Consider the following 25598-nt stretch of genomic DNA (forward strand, 5'->3'; position numbering starts at 1 on the left):
AGACCTGTTAAAGATGGGAGTAATTCATCCAGTTCCAATAGGAGAACAAGGGATGGGGTTTTACTCCAACCTGTTTATAGTTCCCAAAAAAAGAGGGAACATTCAGACCAATTTTAGATCTCAAGATCCTAAACAAATTTCTAAGGGTTCCATCGTTCAAAATGGAAACCATTCGAACGATCCTTCCTACCATCCAGGAAGGTCAATTTATGACCACGGTGGATTTAAAGGATGCGTACCTACATATTCCTATCCACAAGGAACATCATCAGTTCCTAAGGTTCGCTTTTCTGGACAAGCATTACCAGTTTGTGGCACTTCCATTCGGATTAGCCACTGCTCCGAGAATTTTCACAAAGGTACTAGGGTCCCTTCTAGCGGTTCTAAGACCAAGGGGCATTGCAGTAGTACCTTACTTGGACGACATCCTGATTCAAGCGTCGTCTCTGTCAAAAGCAAAGGCTCATACGGACATCGTCCTAGCCTTTCTCAGATCTCACGGATGGAAAGTGAACAAAGAAAAAAGTTCTCTGTCCCCGTCAACAAGAGTTCCCTTCTTGGGAACAATAATAGATTCCTTAGAAATGAGGATTTTTCTGACAGAGGTCAGAAAATCAAAACTTCTAAGCTCTTGTCAAGTACTTCATTCTGTTCTTCGTCCTTCCATAGCGCAGTGCATGGAAGTAATAGGATTGATGGTTGCAGCAATGGACATAGTTCCTTTTGCACGAATTCATCTAAGACCATTACAACTGTGCATGCTCAGACAGTGGAATGGGGATTATACAGACTTGTCTCCGACGATTCAAGTAGATCAAAAGACCAGAGATTCACTCCGTTGGTGGCTGATCCTGGACAACCTGTCACAGGGAATGAGCTTCCGCAGACCAGAGTGGGTCATTGTCACGACCGACGCCAGCCTGGTGGGCTGGGGCGCGGTCTGGGAACCCCTGAAAGCTCAGGGTCTATGGTCTCGGGAAGAATCTCTTCTCCCGATAAACATTCTGGAACTGAGAGCGATATTCAATGCTCTCAAAGCTTGGCCTCATCTAGCAAGGGCCAAATTCATAAGGTTTCAATCAGACAACATGACGACTGTTGCATATATCAACCATCAGGGGGGAACAAGGAGTTCCCTGGCGATGTAGGAAGTGACCAAGATAATTCAATGGGCGGAGGATCACTCCTGCCACTTGTCTGCAATCCACATCCCAGGAGTGGAAAATTGGGAAGCGGATTTTCTGAGTCGTCAGACATTCCATCCGGGGGAGTGGGAACTCCATCCGGAAATCTTTGCCCAAATAACTCAATTATGGGGCATTCCAGACATGGATCTGATGGCCTCTCGTCAGAACTTCAAGGTTCCTTGTTACGGGTCCAGATCCAGGGATCCCAAGGCGACTCTAGTAGATGCACTAGTAGCACCTTGGACCTTCAACCTAGCTTATGTATTCCCACCGTTTCCTCTCATTCCCAGGCTGGTAGCCAGGATCAATCAGGAGAGGGCTTTGGTGATCTTGATAGCTCCTGCGTGGCCACGCAGGACTTGGTATGCAGACCTGGTGAATATGTCATCGGCTCCACCATGGAAGCTACCTTTGAGACAGGACCTTCTTGTTCAAGGTCCATTCGAACATCCGAATCTGGTTTCCCTCCAACTGACTGCTTGGAGATTGAACGCTTGATTTTATCAAAGCGTGGGTTTTCAGATTCTGTAATAGATACTCTGATTCAGGCTAGAAAGCCTGTAACTAGAAAAATTTACCATAAAATATGGAAAAAATATATCTGTTGGTGTGAATCTAAAGGATTCCCATGGAACAAGATAAAAATTCCTAAGATTCTATCCTTTCTACAAGAAGGTTTGGAGAAAGGATTATCTGCTAGAAGAGTTTCAGAGTTATCTGCTCTGCAGTGTTCTCCGCCCTATCTGGTGTTCCATGCAGATAAGGTGGTTTTGCGTGCTAAGCCTGGTTTTCTTCCGAAAGTTGTTTCCAACAAAAATATTAACCAGGAGATAGTTGTACCTTCTTTGTGTCCGAATCCAGTTTCAAAGAAGGAACGTTTGTTACACAATCTGGACGTAGTCCGTGCTCTAAAATTCTATTTAGAGGCTACTAAAGATTTCAGACAAACATCTTCTTTGTTTGTTGTTTATTCTGGTAAAAGGAGAGGTCAAAAAGCAACTTCTACCTCTCTTTCTTTTTGGCTTAAAAGCATTATCAGATTGGCTTATGAGACTGCCGGACGGCAGCCTCCTGAAAGAATCACAGCTCACTCCACTAGGGCTGTGGCTTCCACATGGGCCTTCAAGAACGAGGCTTCTGTTGACCAGATATGTAAGGCAGCGACTTGGTCTTCACTGCACACTTTTGCCAAATTTTACAAATTTGATACTTTTGCTTCTTCGGAGGCTATTTTTGGGAGAAAGGTTTTGCAAGCCGTGGTGCCTTCCATTTCGGTGACCTGATTTGCTCCCTCCCTTCATCCGTGTCCTAAAGCTTTGGTATTGGTTCCCACAAGTAAGGATGACGCCGTGGACCGGACACACCTATGTTGGAGAAAACAGAATTTATGCTTACCTGATAAATTACTTTCTCCAACGGTGTGTCCGGTCCACGGCCCAGCCCTGGTTTTTTTAATCAGGTCTGATGAATTATTTTCTCTAACTACAGTCACCACGGTATCATATGGTTTCTCCTATGCATATTTCCTCCTGTACGTCGGTCGAATGACTGGGGTAGGCGGAGCCTAGGAGGGATCATGTGACCAGCTTTGCTGGGCTCTTTGCCATTTCCTGTTGGGGAAGAGAATATCCCACAAGTAAGGATGACGCCGTGGACCGGACACACCGTTGGAGAAAGTAATTTATCAGGTAAGCATAAATTCTGTTTTTCATGGCGGGGCAGGGAGAAGAAGCGCGCGCTTTCGATCTGGGCTCTGTTTGCTTTGGCAGGTCACGTGACCACTTCTCCGCTTTCATTTTTTAGCGGAGCGGTTCTCTGTTGAATTTATTTCTGTGGTTGTCGGCAGGGAAGTTCTGCCGTCTTTTTTACTGCATTATGCAGTTTTTTTCTTGGAGAACCTGAGCATGACAGAGTTTAACCATGCTGATACTGAGTGTACCAGAGTTAACACATGTTAATACTGAGCGTGTCAGAATAAAAACATGCTGATGCTGAGCTGAGCTCTTTAAGGGTTCTAGGACTGTTTATAATTTCATGTGTTAATCATTTCTTTTTTCACTTTGTAGATTGTTACCGGTGTACTGTTCTTAAAGGGACAGTACATGGTCATTTTTTAATAAATATTTTTTTCTTCTATTATGGTACTAGGGTCCCCTATAAGTCAGTGGATATGTTTCTCTTGTCACTGGTTTAACATATTATGTATTGTGACCAAAATGGTTTGTCTTCAATTATGTGCTGCATGCTTAGCCTGGATCTAAGTTTGGACCTCTCAGCTCTATGTCTCTCTGGATGAAGCAGTTCTGGCAATGCCACAGCTTTTTCCTTGACTGTCCTAAGCCTTAAAGGGACAGTCAACACCAGAATTTTTGTTGTTTAAAAAGATAGATAATCCCTTTATTCCCCATTCCCCAGTTTTGCAAAACCAACACAGTTATATTAATACACTTTTTACTTCTATGACTAACTTGTATCTAAGCCTCTTCTGACCGCCACTAATCACATGACTTTTAGTTATTATCTATTGACTTGCATTTTAGCCAATTAGTGCAGTGTCTGCCACTAGCCACGGGCGTGATCACAATGCTATCTATATGGCCTACATGAGCTTGCGTTCTTCTGCTGTGAAAAGTAAATAAAATAGAGACGGCCTTCAAGGGCTTAGAAATTATCATATGTGCCTTCCTAGGTTTGCTTTTAACTAGAATACCACGAGAACAAAGCAAAATTGTTGATAAAAGTAAATTGGAAAGTTGTTTAAAATTGCATGCCCTATTTGAAAAATGAAAGTTTTTTTGGACTTGACTGTCCCTTTAATGGCGTGACATGCAGTGCCCTGCAGTTCCTCTCAGTCTCCTGGTGGAGCTTATTTGCCTGCGGATATTGTTGCCCAGGTATTTTTGATATCTGTGGCATTATCTATTTTTCCTGTTCTAAAGGGAAATCACAAGAGGAAAATCAGAGCTTTAGTTAGTAAAGTTTCTGTATCTCCTGCTGCTACACTGGTTGCCTTTCCTCATAGATCTAATGAGGAGAATACTTTGGTAGCCTCTGAAGGTAAAATCTCAGATTTGGACAGCGTAATTCTTTAATTTGATACTGAAGTAGTATTCTTCAGATTTAAGCTTGATACCTTCGTGTATAGTATATAGGAGGTTTTGGCTACCTTGGAGCGACTCCGATACGTCTGTCGTTGTCAACCCTATAGAATCTAGTAAACTATTTAAGTACTAGGATTCCTCTGTTGATGTTTTTTCCTGTTCCAGATCTTGCTAGGAGTTTTTTTCACAGGAATAGGAGAAGTCAGGGTTTTTTTTTGCAGTGTGTTTGGGGCTTCTCTTCCCTGTGAGTGAAAGTTCAATTTCCTGAAAGAGAACAGGGCCTAGGAGGTTATCATTCAGGTTTGTAGTTTCCAAATAGGAGGGAATTTTTTTGCCCTATAGTAGACCTAAAGTGTCTCAAAAGGTTGTCTCAGGGTACCGTTCTTCAAATGGAAATCAGTGACTCTATTGTTCCTTTTGAACTAGGAGGGTCAGTTCATAGTGACCATAGTCCTGGAAGACGTGGATTTTTAAGCTTCTGAGTTTTGCCTTTGTGTCAATCACTTTCAGTTTGTGACTGTATTGGCATTGATCATGTTTCAGGGAATTGCTGTGGTGCCATTCCTGGACGTCATAATGGTTCAGGCGCCATCTTTCAACAAGCAATCTCTCATTTCAAAATCTTGTTGTCTATCTTCATTCCTGGAATGGAAGTGAATCTGAAAATGAGTTCCCTTGTTCCAGCTACAGAGGTAGTTTTCTTAGGGAATAGATTACTTTTCCCTATCTCTGGAAATGTTTTTGTCAGAGGTCAGGAAATAGAGGATTCTTTCTTCTTGCCTCTTTCGGCACAGATGATAGATCTGGTCCAGTTGACAAAGGACTCTATCTCGTGGTGGATTTCTCAGGAATATTCTTTCATAGCTTAGTGGTTAGCATGCCTGACTTGCAAGTCTATGGTCAAGAGTTTGAATCTACCCATGGGTACTGTTGACTGTTTATCATTTGTCTCAGGGCACATGATTCCGGAGACCCTCCTGGGTGATTGTGTCCACAGATGCTCAGGGCCTATGGACTCAGGAGGAGTTGTCTCTCTCCATAAACATCTTGGAGTTGAGGGTGATTTTTAATGCCCTGTTGGCTTGGCCTCAGTTGTCCTTAGTCTATCAGATTCCAGTCGGATAACATCTCCTCAGTAGCTTACATCATCCATCAGGGAGGAACTCTTAGTTCCTTGGCCATGAAGGAGTTGGCTCGGATTTTTCAGTGGACGGAAGCTCACAATTGCTTCTATCTGCCATCCACATTCCAGGGGTGGACAACTGGTAAGCGTTTTTCTGAGCAGACAGTCCTTTCATCCCGGGGAGTGGGTTCTCCATCTGGAGATGTTCTCCAGGTTAATCCTCAAGTGGGGGTTACTGGATTTGGATCTGATGGCATCTAATCAGAACGCCAAGCTTCTAAGGTACGGTTCAAGATCAAGAGTTCCTTGGGACTTCGGTCTAGCATACCTGTTTCCTCAGTTTGCGCTCCTTCCCACGAGTCATTGCTCGTATCAAGCAGGAGAGAGCGTCTGTAATTTTAATAGCTCATGCATGGCATTGCAGGATCTGGTTTGCAGACCTAGTGAAGATGTCATCTCTTCCTCCTTGGAGGTTACCTCTGAGGAAGGACCTTCTAACTCAGGGTACTTTTCTCCATCCAGATCTTGTTTCTCTGAAGCTGACTGCATGGAGATTGAACGCTTATTTCTGGCTAAGCGTGGGTTTTCTGAGTCAGTCATTGATACCATGCTTCAGACTCGCAAGCCTGTTTCTCGTAAAAATGTACCATAAGGTATGGCGTAAATACCTATATTGGTGTGAATTGAAGGGCTTCTCTTGGAGGTCAGGATTCCTAGAATTTTGTCTTTTCTCCAAGAAGGTCTGGAGAAAACGTTTGTCAGTCCGTTCTCTGAAAGCTCAGATTTCTGCATGGTCTATTCTTTTACATAAGCGTCTGGCGTATGGGCCAGATGTTCAATCTTTTTGTCAGGCCTTGGTCAGAATCAGGCCTGTGTTTAATCCTGTTGCTCCTCCTTGGAGCCTTATCCTAGTCCTTAGAGTTTTGCAGCAGTCTCCATTTGAGCCAATGCATTCTGTAGATATTAAGTTGTTATCTTGGAAAGTTTTATTTCTTATTTCTATTTCTTCTGCTCGCATGGTTTCTGAACTCTCGGCTCTGCAGTGCTATTCGCCTTATCTTATTTTTCATGCGGATAAGGCGTTCCTTCGTACTAAATTGGGGTTTCTCCCTAAGGTGGTTTCAGATAGAAATATTAATCAGGAAATTGTTATTCCTTCTCTCTGTCCTAATCCTTCTTGTACTTCTCTTTCCCTCTGGTTGTGAAGTATGATTCTTTTTGCTTATGAGACTGCCGGACAGCAGCCTCCTAAGAGAATTACGGTGCATTCCACTGGGGCTATCCCCTCTTCTTGGGCTTTCAAAAATGAAGCTTCTGTGTAACAGCTTTGCAAGACTGCAACTTGGTCCTCTCTGCATACTTTTTCTAAATTTTATACTTTTGCCTCAGCTGAGGCCTTTTTTAGGAGAAAGGTTCTTCAAGCGGTGGTGCCTTCTGTTTAGCTCTACCTGTCTTGTTCTCCCTCCCTGTTCATTCCGTGTCCTCTAGCTTTGGTATTGGTTCCCACTAGTAATTGGAATGATGTTTTCATGTACTCTCCATGTCTTAGGATAGAAAACAAATCTTATGCTTACCTGATAAATTTATTTCCGGACATGGAGAGTCCACGACCTCACCTTTAATTAAGACAGTATTTTTTGTTAAACCTCAGGCACCTCTACACCTTTGTGTTATCTTTTTTTTCCATTTCCCTTCGGCTGAATTACTGGGGTTCATGGGTAAGGGAAGTGACACTTAACAGCTTTGCTGTGGTGCTCTTTGCCTCCTCCTGCTGGCCAGGAGTGAATATCCCACTAATAATTGGAATGACGTTGTGGACTCTCCATGTCCGTAAATAAATAAATTGATCAGGTAAGCATAAATTTAGTTTTTTTTTCTTTATAAAACAGAGTTTAGTGTTTTACTGGATTATTGTCACCCATATTTTATTGCTTTGGTAATTCTTCATTGATATGTACTCCTATAGTAATGTTTGGGGTTTGATATTGTGTCCATCCCCTTTAAATGACAGTTTTTTGTTGATGAAAGCTACTCGGGCTGGTCAAGGTTTGGAAATAATGTTATCGTATTGTTTAATTTTCATGATGCTTAAAGGGACATTAAACACTTTGAGATGGTAATATAAAATTATAAATTGTATATAATAAAACAACTCTGCAATATACTTTCATTATTTCTTTTGTCCTCTTTGCCTGTAATTCCATTCTGAAATTGTGAGCTTTTCAGTTCCTGTTAGAAATGAAAGTGCAGAACACTGTTAAATCCAGCACAGCCATTGGCTGCACACTCTAGTGACCTATTTATAACGGTCCCTAATTGGCCACAGCAGAGAAGGTAACACAAGTTACAACATGGCAGCTACCAGTGTTTTATAGACACTAAAACTTTACACTTATTTTGTCACTTTTTAAACAACTAATGAAACTTAAATAAATACATCTACATGTTAGTTATGGACTAATCTTTTCTTTGAATGCATCATTCTATCTAGCATTTATTTAGTGTTTAATGTCCCTTTAATTTCAACCACCAATTTAAGGCATAAAATAGCACAGTATACGCATTATTTTAGAAGTATTACATCTGCAACTCAATACTAATGAGTTCATTTTAAACAAAATTTTAGGACTGAGAGCAATTCATGCGAAGCGAATAATTCCTCTGAATGTGAGGTACTGGTTAATAATCGCAGTTCCTACTTAAGAAGGTGGGTGAAATACACATTTTTTGTGCACTGTTTCATATCTGATTTTTTTCTTTTATGTAGTTTGTTAAGCATACATATTTCATTGGTAATTTTAACTTCCACTTCGAAGAAATACATAGTTTGACACAAAAGGTTGCTGTTATGATATTGAAAAAACAAATGCCACTACACATTTTTTCCAATTTATATTTCCTGTTGCTTAGCTTTAAATAAATGCTAATAAACTATTTAGTTCAATGGTTAAGTGTATTCCATATTAGAGGTTCATAATTTATAGGGTCAAGACGGGTGTTTACGTACAGATGTATATACAAAATAATCCACAAAACCTAGGAGCCAGAAGTAAATAAATTAATTGGGAAGCTTGACTTCCTGACTCTAGAAATGTATTAAACCTTGTTTTAATTATCCCCCCCCCCTAAAAGAGTATAACTCTTAGATATATATATATATATTTTTTTTGCAGTGGAAGTGGTCCTGCTGTTTCAAGGGCTGTCAGATTCACCAGAGCTGATGATAAGCCACTGGCATATGATCATTATGAATCTTCAGGTATGAATGTGTACATAAGGGACAGATTTCTCAAGCTATCTTTTAGTATAATTGATGCAAAAAAATAATTTGTTTTTGCATCAATTATACAAAAGCTAAGTGTGTATATTGTAAAACAACTGAAATAACTTTTTTCAGCTCTTTTATGCGACTCATGTTTAGATTTGTTATTGCATACCAGTCAATCTAATGATGTTTCTATCTGCACTAATGCACCTACTGTCTCTTTCTTACATAGATAGGAGTAACTCCAGCAGAGAAAAAACTTATTACTACCTCCATCACAAAGTCCTGGCTGCATTAACGCCTTTGAATAAGTGAAAAAGGTCAGCTCAAATTTTACCTTCTATGAGTAATAGAAGTCCTGACCTACAACATACTGAAGTATTTTCGAACGATGAGGATTCCCCTAACAGTAAGGCTCCCTCCTCTGTCGTAGAACCTTATAATTCCTCCTTTTTATTTAACATTGAACATATTTGTTCTCTTTTGAAGGAAGACTTAATCACTTTAGGGATTAAAGAATCTATACCTTCTGATGATAAACCCTGTAATCGTTTATATTCAGTATATAAAACTGTTGTCAATCTTCCTGAGATTTTCCCTATACCTGATGCTTTCTCTGACATGATTGCTAAGGAATGTTCAAAACCAGGGGTCTCTCTTAACTCTTCTACAAGGTTTAAAAAACAACATAGTTAACCTGCTGCTAATCTAAAATTATAAGAAATTGTTCCCAAAGGAGGTAGGGCCATTTCCACTCTATTTAAACGTACTACTATTCCTCTAGTAGACAGTACTTCTTTTAAAGACCCTTTAAAATTTGGTTTGCGGGCCTGATGAGGATATCGTCTTCTTCTCCGTGGTAATTACTGCTGAGGAAGCATCTTCTACTTCAGGTTCTTTTTATTTATCCAAATATATATTCTCTGAAGCTGTCTGCGTGGAGTTTGATAGTCTAGACAAGGTTTTTCTGAAAGGGTGATCGACACCTTGATCCTGGCTCGTAAGCTGGTAACTCGCTAGATACTCCTTAAGATTTGGCGCTCACACTTTCTCTGGGGTTTCTCTTGGCGTAAGGTGAGAGTTCCCCGGATTCTTTCCTTCTCAATGAGGGTCTGGAGAAGGATTTGTCAGCTTTCTGAAGGTTCAGATTTATGCCCTTTCTGTTCTTTTTCTTAAACATTTACCCGATTGACCAAATGTTCAATCAATCGTTCAGGCCTTAGTCAGAATTAGGCCTGTGTTTAATCCTGTTGCTCTTCCGTGGAGCCTTAATCTTGTTCTAATGGTTCTGCAGCAAGCTCCATTTGAGCCTTAGCATTCTGTTGATATTAAGTTATTGTCTTGGAAAGTTTTGTTTTTATTAGCTATTTCTTCTGTTCGTAAAGTCTGAGCTTTAGGCTTGACAGTGTGACCCCCTTATCTTATTTTCCATGCGGATAAGGCGGCCTTCATACCAAATTGGGATTCCTTCCTAAGGTTGTTTCGGACCGTAATATCATTCAGGAAATAGTCGTTCCTTCATTCTGTCCTAATCCTTCTTCTCATAAGGAACGTCTGTTACACAACCTGGATGTAGTTCATGCTCTAAAATTCTATCTCCAGGCTACTTAAGATTTCCATCAATCTTCTGCCCTTTTTGTAGTTTTTGCTGGCAAACGCAAGGGCCTAAAAGCTACGTCTACTACTCTTTCCTTTTGGTTGAGGAGTGTGATTTGGTTGGTTTATGAGACAGCTGGACAACAGCCTCCTGAGAGGATTATGGCTGATTCCACTAGAGCTGTTCCTTCTTCCTGGCCCTTTAAAAACAAGGCTTCTGTGGAGCAAATTTGTAAGGCTGTCACTTGGTCCTCATTACATACATTTTCTAAATTCTACAAACTCAATGTTTTTGCCTCAGCTGAGGCTCCCTTTGGGAGAAAGGTTCTTCAAGTGGTGGTGCCCTCACTTTAGGTCCGCCTGTCTTTTTTCTCCCTCCCTTTCCATTCTATGTCCTCTAGCTTGGCTATTGGTCCCCACTAGTAATTAGTATGGATATGTGGACTCTCCATGCCATTGAAAAGAAAACAAAATTTATGCTTACCTAATAAAATCTTTTCTTTCCTGGCATGGAGAGTTCACGACCCACCCTTGACTAATTTCAAGACGGCTTATTTTATTTTGCTTTTCGCTAAAACTTCAGGCACCTCTATACCCTTGGTGTTCCGCTTCTCTTTCCATGTTCCCTTGGCTGAATGACTGGGGTTTATGGGAAGTGGGAGAGATACTTATAGTTTTCCTGGGGTGTTCTTTGCCTCCTCCTGGTGGCTAGGAGTTGAAGTCCCACTAGTAATTAGAATGGATTCGTAGACTCTTCATGCCAGGAAAGAAAATAATTTATCAGGTAAGCATACATTTTGTTTCCTCAGGGATATCAAATTGGATTCAATATAAAACCTCCCACAGTAATATTCTTTCTCACCCATATTCCAAAATATCCAATAAAAGCTCAAGCTTTTCTTCATGTGTCTCAGATCTTGAATATATGGGAGTAATTGTTCCAGCTCCTTTGCAGGAACAGGGGACAAGATTTTATTTAAATCTCTTCATTATACTAAAAAAGGAAGACGCTTTGAGACCAATTTTGGATCTGAAAACTCTAAACAAATTTGTATGAATACCAACTTTCAAAATGGAATCTATCAGGACTATTCTGCCTTTTATTCAACAAGGTCACTTTATGTCTACAATAGATTTACAGGATGCTTACCTTCACATTCCAATTAACCCAGAACATTACCAGTTTCTGAGGTTTTCTTTTCTGGAAAACCAAAGTTCTAAGTGCCTTTTTATCTGTAATCAAAGCTCAGAGTATTGCAGTATTTCCTTACCTGGGCGATATCTTGGTACTAGCGCAATCTTCTCATTTAGCAGAATTTCATACCAAACAACTATTGTTGTTTATTCAAAGACATATTTGGAGGTTCAATTTACCAAAAAGTTCCTTGATTCCTCAGATAAAGTTCACATTTTTAGGTTTTCCAAATAGATTCAGTGTCCATGACTCGTTCCCTGACAGAACAGAGACATATAACATTGATATCAGCTTGTTTGAACTTTAAGTCTCTCTCTTGTTCCCTTCAGTGGTTTTGTGTATAGAAGTACTAGTTCATACAAAGAGAGAAGCTCTCTACCAGGAACGAAACAGCTCAGTTCTATGGTCAGTTACCACCTAGGAGCAGCCTCTTTTAGCCCAGTTGTGCTTTTCACAGTCGAAAACTTTCCTGAAATGTATCAGTCTGATCCCGCCAAGTAAGGTTAGTCCAGCCCCGAAACACCAGGCAATTCTCCTCTGAACAAGGAACATGAAAACCCCAGACAATCGTTTCAACCTTCTGTGGGCCTCGTCATTAAGGTGCAGCAATATTCCTCTAAGCACACTGGGCAAGGAATCCACATCTGGTTTCCCCCATCACCCTTAGCGAGACCTCCACAAGGTCATAATACAAATTCATACAAAGAGAGAAGTGCATTACCAGGAACGAACAACAGCTACTGTAAGTAGCTATGGCAAGTTACCACCTAGGAATAGGAAAGTACTAGGTCTCACAGAGCCAAGAACAGAAGAGAGGAGAGTATGGAGTACTGGACAGTGACAGAATAACTGCCTCTGTGAGTTAGTCACAAGCTTGCCACAAGTGTTTTGCAGGGACTTGTCCTTAAGCCTCCTTGTCATGGGTTGTCGTATTCCTGTCAGAAATCCTTTGCTGCTGTTTGCACACCACTAGATGGGCATTTTGCTGCAAGCAGTTTTTCCTGCAGCTACATATCTCAGGAGAGTTGGTGCTGCTCAGGTAAGTGGTATGTGCACTTACATAGCCCACACACTATTAGTAGGTACAACTCCATGTACATCATAGCCAAAGGACATACAGGGGTAAATGTATACATTACACACAGACCATTATTACTGTTAATGCCTAGTACCTACAGTATATTATGGGACATATATTTGAGATTTCTTACAGGACCACTGTGTTTGACCATTTGTTTGATTTTTATTTTCTTTGAAGGGACAGTCAACTCCAGAATTGTTGTTGTTTAAAAAGAAAGATAATCTCTTTGTTACTAATTCCCCAGTTTTGCACAACCAACACTGTTATAGAAATACACTTTTTACCTCTGTGATTACCTTGTATCTATGCTTCTGCAAACTGCCCCCTTATTTCAGTTATTTTGACAGACTTGCATTTTAGCCAATTAGTGCTCACTCCAGGGTAACTTCACGTGCATGAGCTTAATGTTATCTATAAGAAACACATGAACTAATGTCCTCTAGTGGTTAAAATGCATTCAGATTAGACGCAGTCTTTAAGGTCTAAGAAATTAGCATATTAACCTACTAGGTTTAGCTTTCAACTAAGAATACCAAGAGAACAAAGCAAAATTGGTGATACAAGTAAATTGGAAAGTTGTTTAAAATTACATTCCCTATTTAAATCATGAAAGTTTATTTGAACTTGACTGTCCCTTTAAATGGAGTCTATTTGCACTCTATGCAGACTTATATTTGTCTGAGCTCTGTGCAGCATTTTTTCTTATAGCGCTTGCATTATTATTTTTATTCAGCGATATATAGTGCACTCTCATACTCCTTTAGCACGGTTGGGTTCTCTCTATCCTCTGTTCACGCTCAGAGCTCTTCTATTGTTTGTTTTATTATTGTTTTAAGTTAGTTTTTTATGTACATTCTCTTTTCTACAGAAAGGGTTTGTTTTATGCTCATTTTCAGTTACATATTGCAGATATTTATTATTGTTGTACATAGTACATATTTAATTTTGCACAGTAAGTTGCTTTGGTGGTCGTGTATTTGTGTTTGCATTAAAGTTTGGAGCATGTTTGATAATGCTATATTGCAAATGGGATCTTTACTTTAAAATAATATACATACAGGATTCTACTAATATTACACTTTAGATGGCATACATTGCATACTAAAAGGGATAGCCCACCAAAAAAATAGGTGTACACTGTCCCTTTAAGTATGGCTGTATGGGAAGCAGGGAAAGTCCTTCCAGGATTTTTACAGTCAATTCTACTAGATAAGTTACACTTTGTGGGTCTTTTAATATGAGGTTTCTGTTATGTAGATTGAACACCAGCAACGTGGTCTTCTTTACTCACTTCTCTTTTTGGGATAGTTTTGGACACACTACAGTCTTAGTGGCTGGTAAATAGGTGCCTGGCCTTAACTTTTTTCCCACCCATTTACTTGTGGACTGCAAAGCTTGGGAATTAGATCCCAGAAGTAATGGCTCGTGTTAAGGAAAAAAAAAAAATTCATGCTTACATGATAAATTAATTTCTTTCATTTTAGTGAGAGTCCATGAGATTTGCCCTTTTCTTTCATGTAATTAGCAAGAGTCCATGAGCTAGTGACGTATGGGATATACATTCCTACCAGGAGGGGCAAAGTTTCCCAAACCTAAAAATGCCTATAAATACACCCCTCACCACACCCACAATTCAGTTTTACAAACTTTGCCTCCCATGGAGGTGGTGAAGTAAGTTTGTGCTAGATTCTACGTTGATATGCGCTTCGCTGTAGGTTGAAGCCCGGTTTTCCTCTCAGAGTGCAGTGAATGTCAGAGGGATGTGAAGAGAGTATTGCCTATTTGAATACAATGGTCTTCCTCTAGGGGATCTATTTCATAGGTTCTCTGTTATCGGTCGTAGAGATTTCTTCTCCTACCTCTCTTTTCATATCGACGATATACTCTTATATACCATTACCTCTACTGATTCTCGTTTCAGTACTGGTTTGGCTATCTACTATATGTAGATGAGTGTCTTGGGGTAAGTAAGTCTTATTTTTTGTGACACTCTAAGCTATGGTTGGGCACTTTATATGTAAAGTTCTAAATATATGTCTTTAAACTTATATTTGCCATGATTCAGGATAATCAGTATTCCTTTATTTCAGACTGTCAGTTTTATTATTTGGGATAATGCATATGAATAAATATTTTTTCTTACCTTTAAAATTTTCAATTGACTATTTTTCCCTGCGGGCTGTTAGGCTCACGGGGGCAGAAAATGCTTCATTTTATTGCGTCATTTTATTTTGTCATTTCCGGCGCCGTAGTTGACGCCGGAAGTTGTATTCAGTTAACGTCATTTTTTTGACGCATGTGTATTCAGACGATTTTTTGCGCTAAAAAATGTGGGCGTCGGTTTCGGCGTCAGAGGATGTGGAGTCATACTTGGCGCCAAAAAAATAAGGGCATTGTACTTGGCGCCAATAATGTGGGCGTCATACTTGGCGCCAAAAATGTGGGCGTCTTTTTTGTTCCACTTTTTTCTCACATTATTTAAGTCTCACTTTTTCATTGCTTCTGGTTACTAGAAGCTTGTTATTTTGCATTTTTTCCCATTCCTGAAACTGTCATTTAAGGAATTTTGATAATTTTGCTTTATATGTTGTTTTTTTCTATTTCATATTGCAAGATTTTTCATACACTGTTCCTGTTTCAAAACATGCTGAGGGATTCCTGTTGACTTGAGATCAGTCCTACCAAAGCTAAGTTCATTTATTTTAAATGTTATGAATGTTTATCTTTAGCTATGGTTTGTAATAAGTTATCATGATAAACTTTTACATGCAGAATCCATTAGTATTTATGCTTTATATATTGCTATTCTTTTTACATCTTATGTACAAGATATACTTAGAAAATTTATAAGAATATTTTTCTGATTATATTTTAAAGGCTTTGTCTGACATCCCGCCTTCTAATAAATTTTTTAGGTCTTTTTCAAACTTCTTTTTTAGTTGATGAAGTTTCAAAATGACCAACAACATACTGAATTATCCTTCTCTGATGGTGTTTTTTCTCATTCAGAATTTTTTTCTTCATCAGATATTGACACTAACAAATCTACTTTTTTATTTTTTAATAGAGTACATTTGTTCTTTGTTCAAAAGGTGTTGATTATTTTGGATATTGAAGTAACTAGTTCTTTTGATTTTAAAGACACATTTAAATTCTGCTTATTTATCTTCTGTGGTTTCTTCAGAGGTTTTTTTCCAGTTCCTGATACTAGGGAATGGAATAGGCAGTTAGTTTTCAGTTTTGAGGAAAGATTACCCAAGTCAATGGGGCTATCTCTACTTCTGCTAAATATACTATTATTCTTATAGCAAATAGTATTTATTTTTTTCCTTCAGATGGTCATATCTTATTTAAGGAAAATTATTTTCAGGTATTTTTCTTAGACCTGTAATTTATTTGGCTGATGTTGCTATTGCTTCATCTTTCTGGTTGGATACTTTAAGATCAAGTATTGGATTATGATTTGTTTAGCATTGTTAAAAGGACAAAATCTTCTACTCATTTGTAGTTCAGACTAAGTGCTTTTGCATTGTCTTGTTTTCTTGCATTTGTTGATTATGCAAGTCCAGTATGTTGACTGGTCCTTTATCGTAAATTAACATGCTAATAATTTCATTTGTGTTGTCATTTTATTAAATATTTTCGCAAATGAGGTTTAATCTATGTCTTTAGCTATTTTAGCTAGAAGAACTTTGTGATTTCAATCTTGGAATGCTAATTGGATTCAATTCTTTAACTGTTACTATGGGCTTTAAGATTGAGTTCTAAGACTAATACTTTAAGCTTATATTAGTTTTCTGTTCTTACTAAGGAATGGAGTCCTGAATTCTTCCCCAAGTAACATGTTTATAATTGGAAGTTTTTTTCTTCATTCAATTAAGCCTTTTAAAAGTCTGCTCCCCAAATTTGCATGTAGGTGCGGTTCTTATTCCAGCTTGGCTGGTAGGGGGCAGGTTAAGACTTTTTTGAAATTTGTTTGGTTCTATTCGGTCCAAACTTCTTAGACTTTGGGTACAGAATAGGATTCAGAGTAAAACCATCTGTGAGAAGTCTTTTTTCTCTATCGTATTCCAGCTATTCCAGTAAGACTAACACTTTCCTGAAGTCTGTTTCAGACCTATATGTTTTGGGTTCTGGTGAAGCGGGGCTGGTCACCCGTTGGGGCTCAAGCGCTGCTCAGACCTGGAGTCTTCTGGGGTATTTATTACAGTTCCATTTTTAGGAACTGGGTTTTGGGGTTTTATTCAAAACTATTCATTGTTCCAAAGATAGAAAATCTTTTTGAATTGTCATATAAATGTACCATCTTTTAGAATGATGTTTATATGGTCTATTCTGCCTTTTTTGGTCAGTGATGGCATTATTTGTTTACATTAGATACAATAGATGCATATCTTCATTTTCTGTTTTCATTTCAGATTATTTTTATTTTCTGAGATTCTCTTTTGTTGACAAGCATTACCAATTTGTTGCTTTTCCTTCTGGTCTAGCGACAGCTCTAAGAATCTTTTCAAGGTTCTCAGTGTTCCTTATTTGGACGGAATTGTGGTACTGGCTCAGTCTTTTCATTCTGTGGAATCTCATATGATTCAACTTTGTTGTTTCTTCAAGACATGGTTAGAGGATCTTTCTCCAACATTGGTGTGTCCGGTCCACGGCGTCATCCTTACTTGTGGGATATTCTCTTCCCCAACAGGAAAGAGTCCCAGCAAAGCTGGTCACATGATCCCTCCTAGGCTCCGCCCACCCCAGTCATTCTCTTTGCCGTTGCACAGGCAACATCTCCACGGAGATGGTTAAGAGTTTTTTGGTGTTTAAATGTAGTTTTTATTCTTCAATCAAGTGTTTGTTATTTTAAAATAGTGCTGGTATGTACTATTTACTCTGAAACAGAAAAAAGATGAAGATTTCTGTTTGTAAGAGGAAGATGATTTTAGCAGAAGTTACTAAAATCGATTGCTGTTTCCACACAGGACTGTTGAGATGAAGTAACTTCAGTTGGGGGAAACAGTTGGCAGACTTTTCTGCTTAAGGTATGACTGGCCATATTTCTAACAAGACTATGTAATGCTGGAAGGCTGTCATTTCCCCTTATGGGGACCGGTAAGCCATTTTCTTAGTTAAATAAAAGAATAAAGGGCTTCATAAGGGCTTAAAAAACTGGTAGACATTTTTCTGGGCTAAAACGATTGCTTTGCTAGGCATATTTTGCAGATTCTAACTATTAATGGTTATTATAATCTTGGGGATTGTTTAGAAAAACGGCAGGCACTGTGTTGGACACCTTTTTCAGATGGGGGCCTTTTCTAGTTATAGACAGAGCCTCATTTTCGCGCCACTAATGCGCAGTTGTTTTTGGAGAGCAAGGCATGCAGATGCATGTGTGAGGAGCTAAGAATCACTGAAAAAGCTTATAGAAGGCATCATTTGGTATCGTATTCCCCTCTGGGCTTGGTTGGGTCTCAGCAAAGCATATAGCTGGGACTGTATAGGGGTTAAATGTAAAAACGGCTCCGGTTCCGTTAATTTAAGGGTTAAAGCTGTGGTGAAATTTTGGTGAATTTTGAACAATTCCTTCATACTTTTTCACATATTCAGTAATAAAGTGTTTTCAGTTTGAAATTTATCTTAAAATGTTTTTTGTGCTTTGTTGACAAGTTTAAGCCTGTTTAACATGTCTGTACCATCAGATAAGCTATGTTCTATATGTATGAAAGCCAAGGTGTCTCCCCATTTAAATTTATGTGATAATTGTGCCATAGTGTCCAAACAAAGTAGGGACAGCAATGCCACAGATAATGATATTGCCCAAGATGATTCCTCAAATGAGGGGAGTAAACATGATACTACATCATCCCCTTCTGTGTCTACACCAGTTTTGCCCACACAAGAGGCCCCTAGTACATCTAGTGCGCCAATTCTTATTACCATGCAACAATTAACGGCTGTAATGGATAACTCTATAGCAAACATTTTATCCAAAATGCCTACTTATCAGAGAAAGCGCGATTGCTCTGTTTTAAACACTGAAGAGCAAGAGGACGCTGATGATAACTGTTCTGACATACCCTCACACCAATCTGAAGGGGCCATGAGGGAGGTTTTGTCTGAGGGAGAAATTTCAGATTCAGGAAAAATTTCTCAACAAGCTGAACCTGATGTTGTGACATTTAAATTTAAATTAGAACATCTCCGCGCACTGCTTAAGGAGGTATTATCTACTCTGGATGATTGTGACAATTTGGTCATTCCAGAGAAATTATGTAAGATGGACAAGTTCCTAGAGGTTCCGGTGCCCCCCGACGCTTTTCCTATACCCAAGCGGGTGGCGGACATAGTAAATAAGGAGTGGGAAAGGCCCGGCATACCTTTTGTTCCCCCCCCTATATTTAAGAAATTATTTCCTATAGTCGACCCCAGAAAGGACTTATGGCAGACAGTCCCCAAGGTCGAGGGGGCGGTTTCTACTCTAAATAAACGCACTACTATTCCTATCGAAGATAGTTGTGCTTTCAAAGATCCTATGGATAAAAAATTAGAAGGTTTGCTTAAAAAGATTTTTGTTCAGCAGGGTTACCTTCTACAACCAATTTCATGCATTGTTCCTGTCACTACGGCAGCGTGTTTCTGGTTCGAGGAACTAGAAAAGTCGCTCAATAAAGAATCTTCGTATGAGGAGGTTATGGACAGAGTTCAAGCACTTAAATTGGCTAACTCTTTTATTTTAGATGCCGCTTTGCAATTAGCTAGATTAGCTGCGAAAAATTCAGGGTTTGCTATCGTGGCGCGCAGAGCGCTTTGGCTAAAGTCTTGGTCAGCGGATGTGTCTTCCAAGACAAAATTGCTTAACATCCCTTTCAAGGGTAAAACATTATTTGGACCTGATTTGAAAGAGATTATTTCAGAAATCACTGGGGGAAAGGGCCACGCCCTCCCACAGGATAGGTCTTTTAAGGCTAAAAATAGGCCTAATTTTCGTCCCTTTTGCAGAAACGGACCAGCCTCTAATTCTACATCCTCTAAGCAAGAGGGTAATACTTCACAACCCAAACCAGCCTGGAGACCAATGCAAGGCTGGAACAAGGGTAAGCAGGCCAAGAAGCCTACCACTGCTACCAAAACAGCATGAAGGGATGGCCCCCGATCCGGGACCGGATCTGGTGGGGGGCAGACTTTCTCTCTTTGCTCAGGCTTGGGCAAGAGATGTTCAGGATCCTTGGGCGCTAGAGATAGTTTCTCAAGGTTATCTCCTGGAATTCAAGGAACTACCCCCAAGGGGAAGGTTCCACAGGTCTCAATTATCTTCAAACCAAATAAAAAGACAGGCATTCTTACATTGTGTAGAAGACCTGTTAAAAATGGGAGTGATTCATCCAGTTCCAATAAGAGAACAAGGGATGGGTTTTTATTCCAACCTGTTCATAGTTCCCAAAAAAGAGGGAACATTCAGACCAATTTTGGATCTCAAGATCCTAAACAAATTTCTCAAGGTTCCATCGTTCAAAATGGAAACTATTCGAACGATCCTACCTCCTATCCAGGAAAGTCAATTTATGACTACCGTGGATTTAAAGGATGCGTACCTACATATTCCTATCCACAAGGAACATCATCAGTTCCTAAGGTTCGCTTTTCTGGACAAGCATTACCAGTTTGTGGCACTTCCATTCGGATTAGCCACTGCTCCAAGGATTTTCACAAAGGTACTAGGGTCCCTTCTAGCGGTAAGACCAAGGGGCATTGCAGTAGTACCTTACTTGGACGACATCCTGATTCAAGCGTCGTCTCTGTCAAAAGCAAAGGCTCATACGGACATCGTCCTAGCCTTTCTCAGATCTCACGGATGGAAGGTGAACAAAGAAAAAAGTTCTCTGTCCCCGTCAACAAGAGTTTCCTTCTTGGGAACGATAATAGATTCCTTAGAAATGAGGATTTTTCTGACAGAGGTCAGAAAATCAAAAATTCTAAGCTCTTGTCAAGTACTTCATTCTGTTCTTCGTCCTTCCATAGCGCAGTGCATGGAAGTAATAGGATTGATGGTTGCAGCAATGGACATAGTTCCTTTTGCACGAATTCATCTAAGACCATTACAACTGTGCATGCTCAGACAGTGGAATGGGGATTATACAGACTTGTCTCCAACGATTCAAGTAGATCAAAAGACCAGAGATTCACTCCGTTGGTGGCTGACCCTGGACAATCTGTCACAGGGAATGAGCTTCCGCAGACCAGAGTGGGTCATTGTCACGACCGACGCCAGCCTGGTGGGCTGGGGCGCGGTCTGGGAACCCCTGAAAGCTCAGGGTCTATGGTCTCGGGAAGAATCTCTTCTCCCGATAAACATTCTGGAACTGAGAGCGATATTCAATGCTCTCAAAGCTTGGCCTCAACTAGCAAAGGCCAAATTCATAAGGTTTCAATCAGACAACATGACGACTGTTGCATATATCAATCATCAGGGGGGAACAAGGAGTTCCCTAGCGATGGAAGAAGTGACCAAAATAATTCAATGGGCGGAGGATCACTCCTGCCACTTGTCTGCAATCCACATCCCAGGAGTGGAAAATTGGGAAGCGGATTTTCTGAGTCGTCAGACATTCCATCCGGGGGAGTGGGAACTCCATCCGGAAATCTTTGCCCAAATAATTCAATTATGGGGCATTCCAGACATGGATCTGATGGCGTCCCGTCAGAACTTCAAGGTTCCTTGCTACGGGTCCAGATCCAGGGATCCAAGGGCGACTCTAGTAGATGCACTAGTAGCACCTTGGACCTTCAACCTAGCTTATGTATTCCCACCGTTTCCTCTCATTCCCAGGCTGGTAGCCAGGATCAATCAAGAGAGGGCCTCGGTGATCTTGATAGCTCCTGCGTGGCCACGCAGGACTTGGTATGCAGACCTGGTGAATATGTCATCGGCTCCACCATGGAAGCTACCTTTGAGACAGGACCTTCTTGTTCAGGGTCCATTCGAACATCCGAATCTGGTTTCCCTCCAACTGACGGCTTGGAGATTGAACGCTTGATTTTATCAAAGCGTGGGTTTTCAGATTCTGTAATAGATACTCTGATTCAGGCTAGAAAGCCTGTAACTAGAAAAATTTACCATAAAATATGGAAAAAATATATCTGTTGGTGTGAATCTAAAGGTTTCCCATGGAACAAGATAAAAATTCCTAAGATTCTATCCTTTCTACAAGAAGGTTTGGAGAAAGGATTATCTGCAAGTTCTGTGAAGGGACAGATCTCTGCTTTATCTGTTTTACTTCACAAAAGACTGGCAGCTGTGCCAGATGTTCAAGCATTTGTTCAGGCTCTGATTAGAATCAAGCCTGTTTACAGACCTTTGACTCCTCCCTGGAGTCTAAATCTAGTTCTTTCAGTTCTTCAAGGGGTTCCGTTTGAACCCTTACATTCCGTAGATATTAAGTTATTATCTTGGAAAGTTTTGTTTTTGGTTGCAATTTCTTCTGCTAGAAGAGTTTCAGAGTTATCTGCTCTGCAGTGTTCTCCGCCCTATCTGGTGTTCCATGCAGATAAGGTGGTTTTGCGTACTAAGCCTGGTTTTCTTCCAAAAGTTGTTTCCAACAAAAATATTAACCAGGAGATAGTTGTACCTTCTTTGTGTCCGAATCCAGTTTCAACGAAGGAACGTTTGTTACACAATTTGGACGTAGTCCGTGCTCTAAAATTCTATTTAGAGGCTACTAAAGATTTCAGACAAACATCTTCCTTGTTTGTTGTTTATTCTGGTAAAAGGAGAGGTCAAAAAGCGACTTTTACCTCTCTTTCCTTTTGGCTTAAAAGCATTATCCGATTGGCTTATGAGACTGCCGGACGGCAGCCTCCTGAAAGAATCACAGCTCACTCCTCTAGAGCTGTGGCTTCCACATGGGCCTTCAAGAACGAGGCTTCTGTTGACCAGATATGTAAGGCAGCGACTTGGTCTTCACTGCACACTTTTGCCAAATTTTACAAATTTGATACTTTTGCTTCTTCGGAGGCTATTTTTGGGAGAAAGGTTTTGCAAGCCGTGGTGCCTTCCATTTAGGTGACCTGATTTGCTCCCTCCCTTCATCCGTGTCCTAAAGCTTTGGTATTGGTTCCCACAAGTAAGGATGACGCCGTGGACCGGACACACCTATGTTGGAGAAAACAGAATTTATGCTTACCTGATAAATTACTTTCTCCAACGGTGTGTCCGGTCCACGGCCCGCCCTGGTTTTTTAATCAGGTCTGATGAATTATTTTCTCTAACTACAGTCACCACGGTATCATATGGTTTCTCCTATATATATTTTCTCCTGTCCGTCGGTCGAATGACTGGGGTGGGCGGAGCCTAGGAGGGATCATGTGACCAGCTTTGCTGGGACTCTTTCCTGTTGGGGAAGAGAATATCCCACAAGTAAGGATGACGCCGTGGACCGGACACACCGTTGGAGAAAGTAATTTATCAGGTAAGCATAAATTCTGTTTTTTATCAAAAGCTCCTTGATTCCTCACACAAGGGTCACCTTTTTTAGGTTTCCAGATAAATTGTGTCAATGTTTTTGTGTCTAATAGACAAGTGACAAGTTTATTGGGTTCCGTTTGTCGGAACTTTCAGTTTCTATTATTTTCTTCAAGTTGCTATATATGCATGGAAGTTTTAGGTTTCATGGCTGCAGCATTGGATTCGATTCCCTTTGCTCATTTAGGAAACCTTTCCAGTTTCTTATACTGAATAATGGTGCAGGGATTCTAGGATATCACTTTTTATATCTTTGAATTCTAATGTTTAACTATCTTTGATTCGGTGGTTAAGATCACCATCATTTAGTTCTACAAGTCTCTTCGGTTCTTTCAACCTGGACCATGATCTCTACAGATGCGAGTCTTTTAGGTTGGGAGGCTGTCTGAGGATCTCTGTCAGCACAAGGGGTTTGGAAATCTCAGGAGGCGAGATTACCATTTCATATTTTTGGAACTCCGTGCATTCTCTGAGTTCTTCAGTTTGGTTTCTTTTTGAAGAAGAGACATTTGTTTTTTTCAGAACAGACAATGTCACAACTTTGGCGTATGTCAATCATCAGGGTGGGACTATCAGTTCTTAGGCTGTGAGAGAAGTATCTTGGATATTTGCTTGGGCTAAATCCAGCTCCTATCTATTTTCTGTGGTCTTTTTCCCAGGTATAGACAATTGGGAAGCGGATTATCTCTGTTAATCAAGCTTTACATCCGGGAGAATGGTACTTTTACCCAGATATGTTTTTCAATTTTTCAGATGTGAGGGTTTCCAGAAATAGATCTGTTGGCATCTCATCTAAACTAGGAACTTCCCAGGGGCCTATTCAGGTCCGGGGATCCTCAGGCAGAAGTAGTGTATGCATTGACACTTCCTTGGAATTATCAATCTGCCTATATTTTTTCATCTCTGGTTCTTCTTTTACGAGTGATTTTCAAAATCATCAGAGAGCAATCTTTGGTGTGGCTGGTGGCTCTAGAGTGGCCACACAGGTTTCGGTATATGGTTCTTGTTCGGATGTTCAGTTGCCAATCTTGGTTACTTCCATTAAGGCCAGACCTTATATCTTAACATTTGTTTTTTTCATCAGGAATTCAAATTATTAATTTGATGTTATGAAAATTTAACGCTTAGTACTTAGTCATAGAAGTTTCTCTGACTCAGTATTTAATACTATGTTGCAGGCTCGTAAATCTGTGTTTAGTAGGATTTATTATCGAGTTTGGAAGATTTACATCTCATGATGCTCTTCTTATGAATACTCTCTTGCCATTCTTTTAGAACTCCTAGTTTTTTTTAGTTTCTTCATAAGGTTTTGTCTGCATGTTCCTTGAAAGGACAAATCTCTGTTTTTCCTGTGCTGTTTCACAGTAAGAATTGCTAAATCTTTCTGATATTCATTGTTTTGTTCAGGCTTTGGTTCGTATCAAGCCTGTCATTAAGCCAATTTCTCCTCTTTGGAGTTTGAATTTGGTTTTGGGGGCTCTTCAAGCTCCTCCGTTTGAACCTATGCATTCGCTGGACATTAAATTACTTTCTTGGAAAGTTTTTTTTTTTTTTGGCCATCTCTTCTGTGTGAGCATATGCTTTCTTTGGACATTAATTACTTTCATGGAAAGTATTGTTCTTTTTAGACATCTCTTCAGCTAGAACAGTTTTTGAATTATCTGTTCTTTCTTGTGAATCTCCTTGTTCTGATTTTTCATCAGGATAAGGTGGTTTTTGCTGTCCTCATTTCAATTTTCACCTAAAGTTGTGAATTCTAACAACATTAGTGGAGGAATTATTGTCTTTTCCTTGTGTCCTAATCCTAAGAATTCTTTGGTAAGATTCTTACATTCTTTGGATGTGGTAAGAGTTTTGAAATCTTATGTTGAAGCTATTCAGATTTCAGACAGATTTCTAGTCTATTTGTTAGCTTTTCTGGTTATAGGAAGGTCAGAAGGCTTCTGCCATTTCTTTGGCATCTTGGTTAAGCTTTTGATTCATCATGCTTATTTGGAGTCGGGTTGATTCCCACCTCAGAGGATTACGGCTTATTCTACTAGGTCAGTTTCTACTTCCTGGGCTTTTTAAGAATGAAGCTTCTGTTGATCAGATTTGCAAAGCAATGACTTGGTCTTCTTTGCATACTTTTACTAAATTCTACCATTTTGATGTTTTCTCTTCTTTAGAAGCAGTTTTTGGTAGAATAGTACTTCAGGCAGCTGTTTCAGTTTGATTCTTCTGCTTATAATTTCAGTTTTATTCATTATAGAAATTGAAACTTTTGATTTGGGTAGTGGATTAATTTTCAGCGGAATTGGCTGTCTTTATTTTATCCCTCCCTCTCTAGTGGCTCTTGCGTGGAAGTTCCACATCTTGGGTATCTGCTATCTCATACGTCACTAGCTCATGGACTCTTGCTAATTACATGAAAGAAAACATAATTTATGTAAGAACTTACCTGATATATTCATTTCTTTCATATTAGCAAGAGTCCATGAGGCCCACCCTTTTTGTGGTGGTTATTATTTTTTTGTATAAAGCACAATTATTCCGATTCC

At 39.8% G+C, this 25598-nt stretch overlaps 1 protein-coding gene across 1 annotated transcript in view; it reads left to right on the forward strand.

Moving 5' to 3' along the window:
• CENPC (centromere protein C) overlaps positions 1–25598 on the forward strand; it is a 375071-nt gene that overhangs the window by 250901 nt on the left and 98572 nt on the right. Inside the window, exons 15-16 of the mRNA XM_053703270.1 lie at positions 8038–8118; positions 8585–8670. Of these exons, the coding sequence (XP_053559245.1) occupies positions 8038–8118; positions 8585–8670 (167 nt within the window). The remainder of the gene's footprint in view (positions 1–8037; positions 8119–8584; positions 8671–25598) is intronic.

The sequence above is a fragment of the Bombina bombina genome, chromosome 2, assembly GCF_027579735.1.
Source record: "Bombina bombina isolate aBomBom1 chromosome 2, aBomBom1.pri, whole genome shotgun sequence".
NCBI classification, from domain to species: Eukaryota; Metazoa; Chordata; class Amphibia; order Anura; family Bombinatoridae; genus Bombina; species Bombina bombina.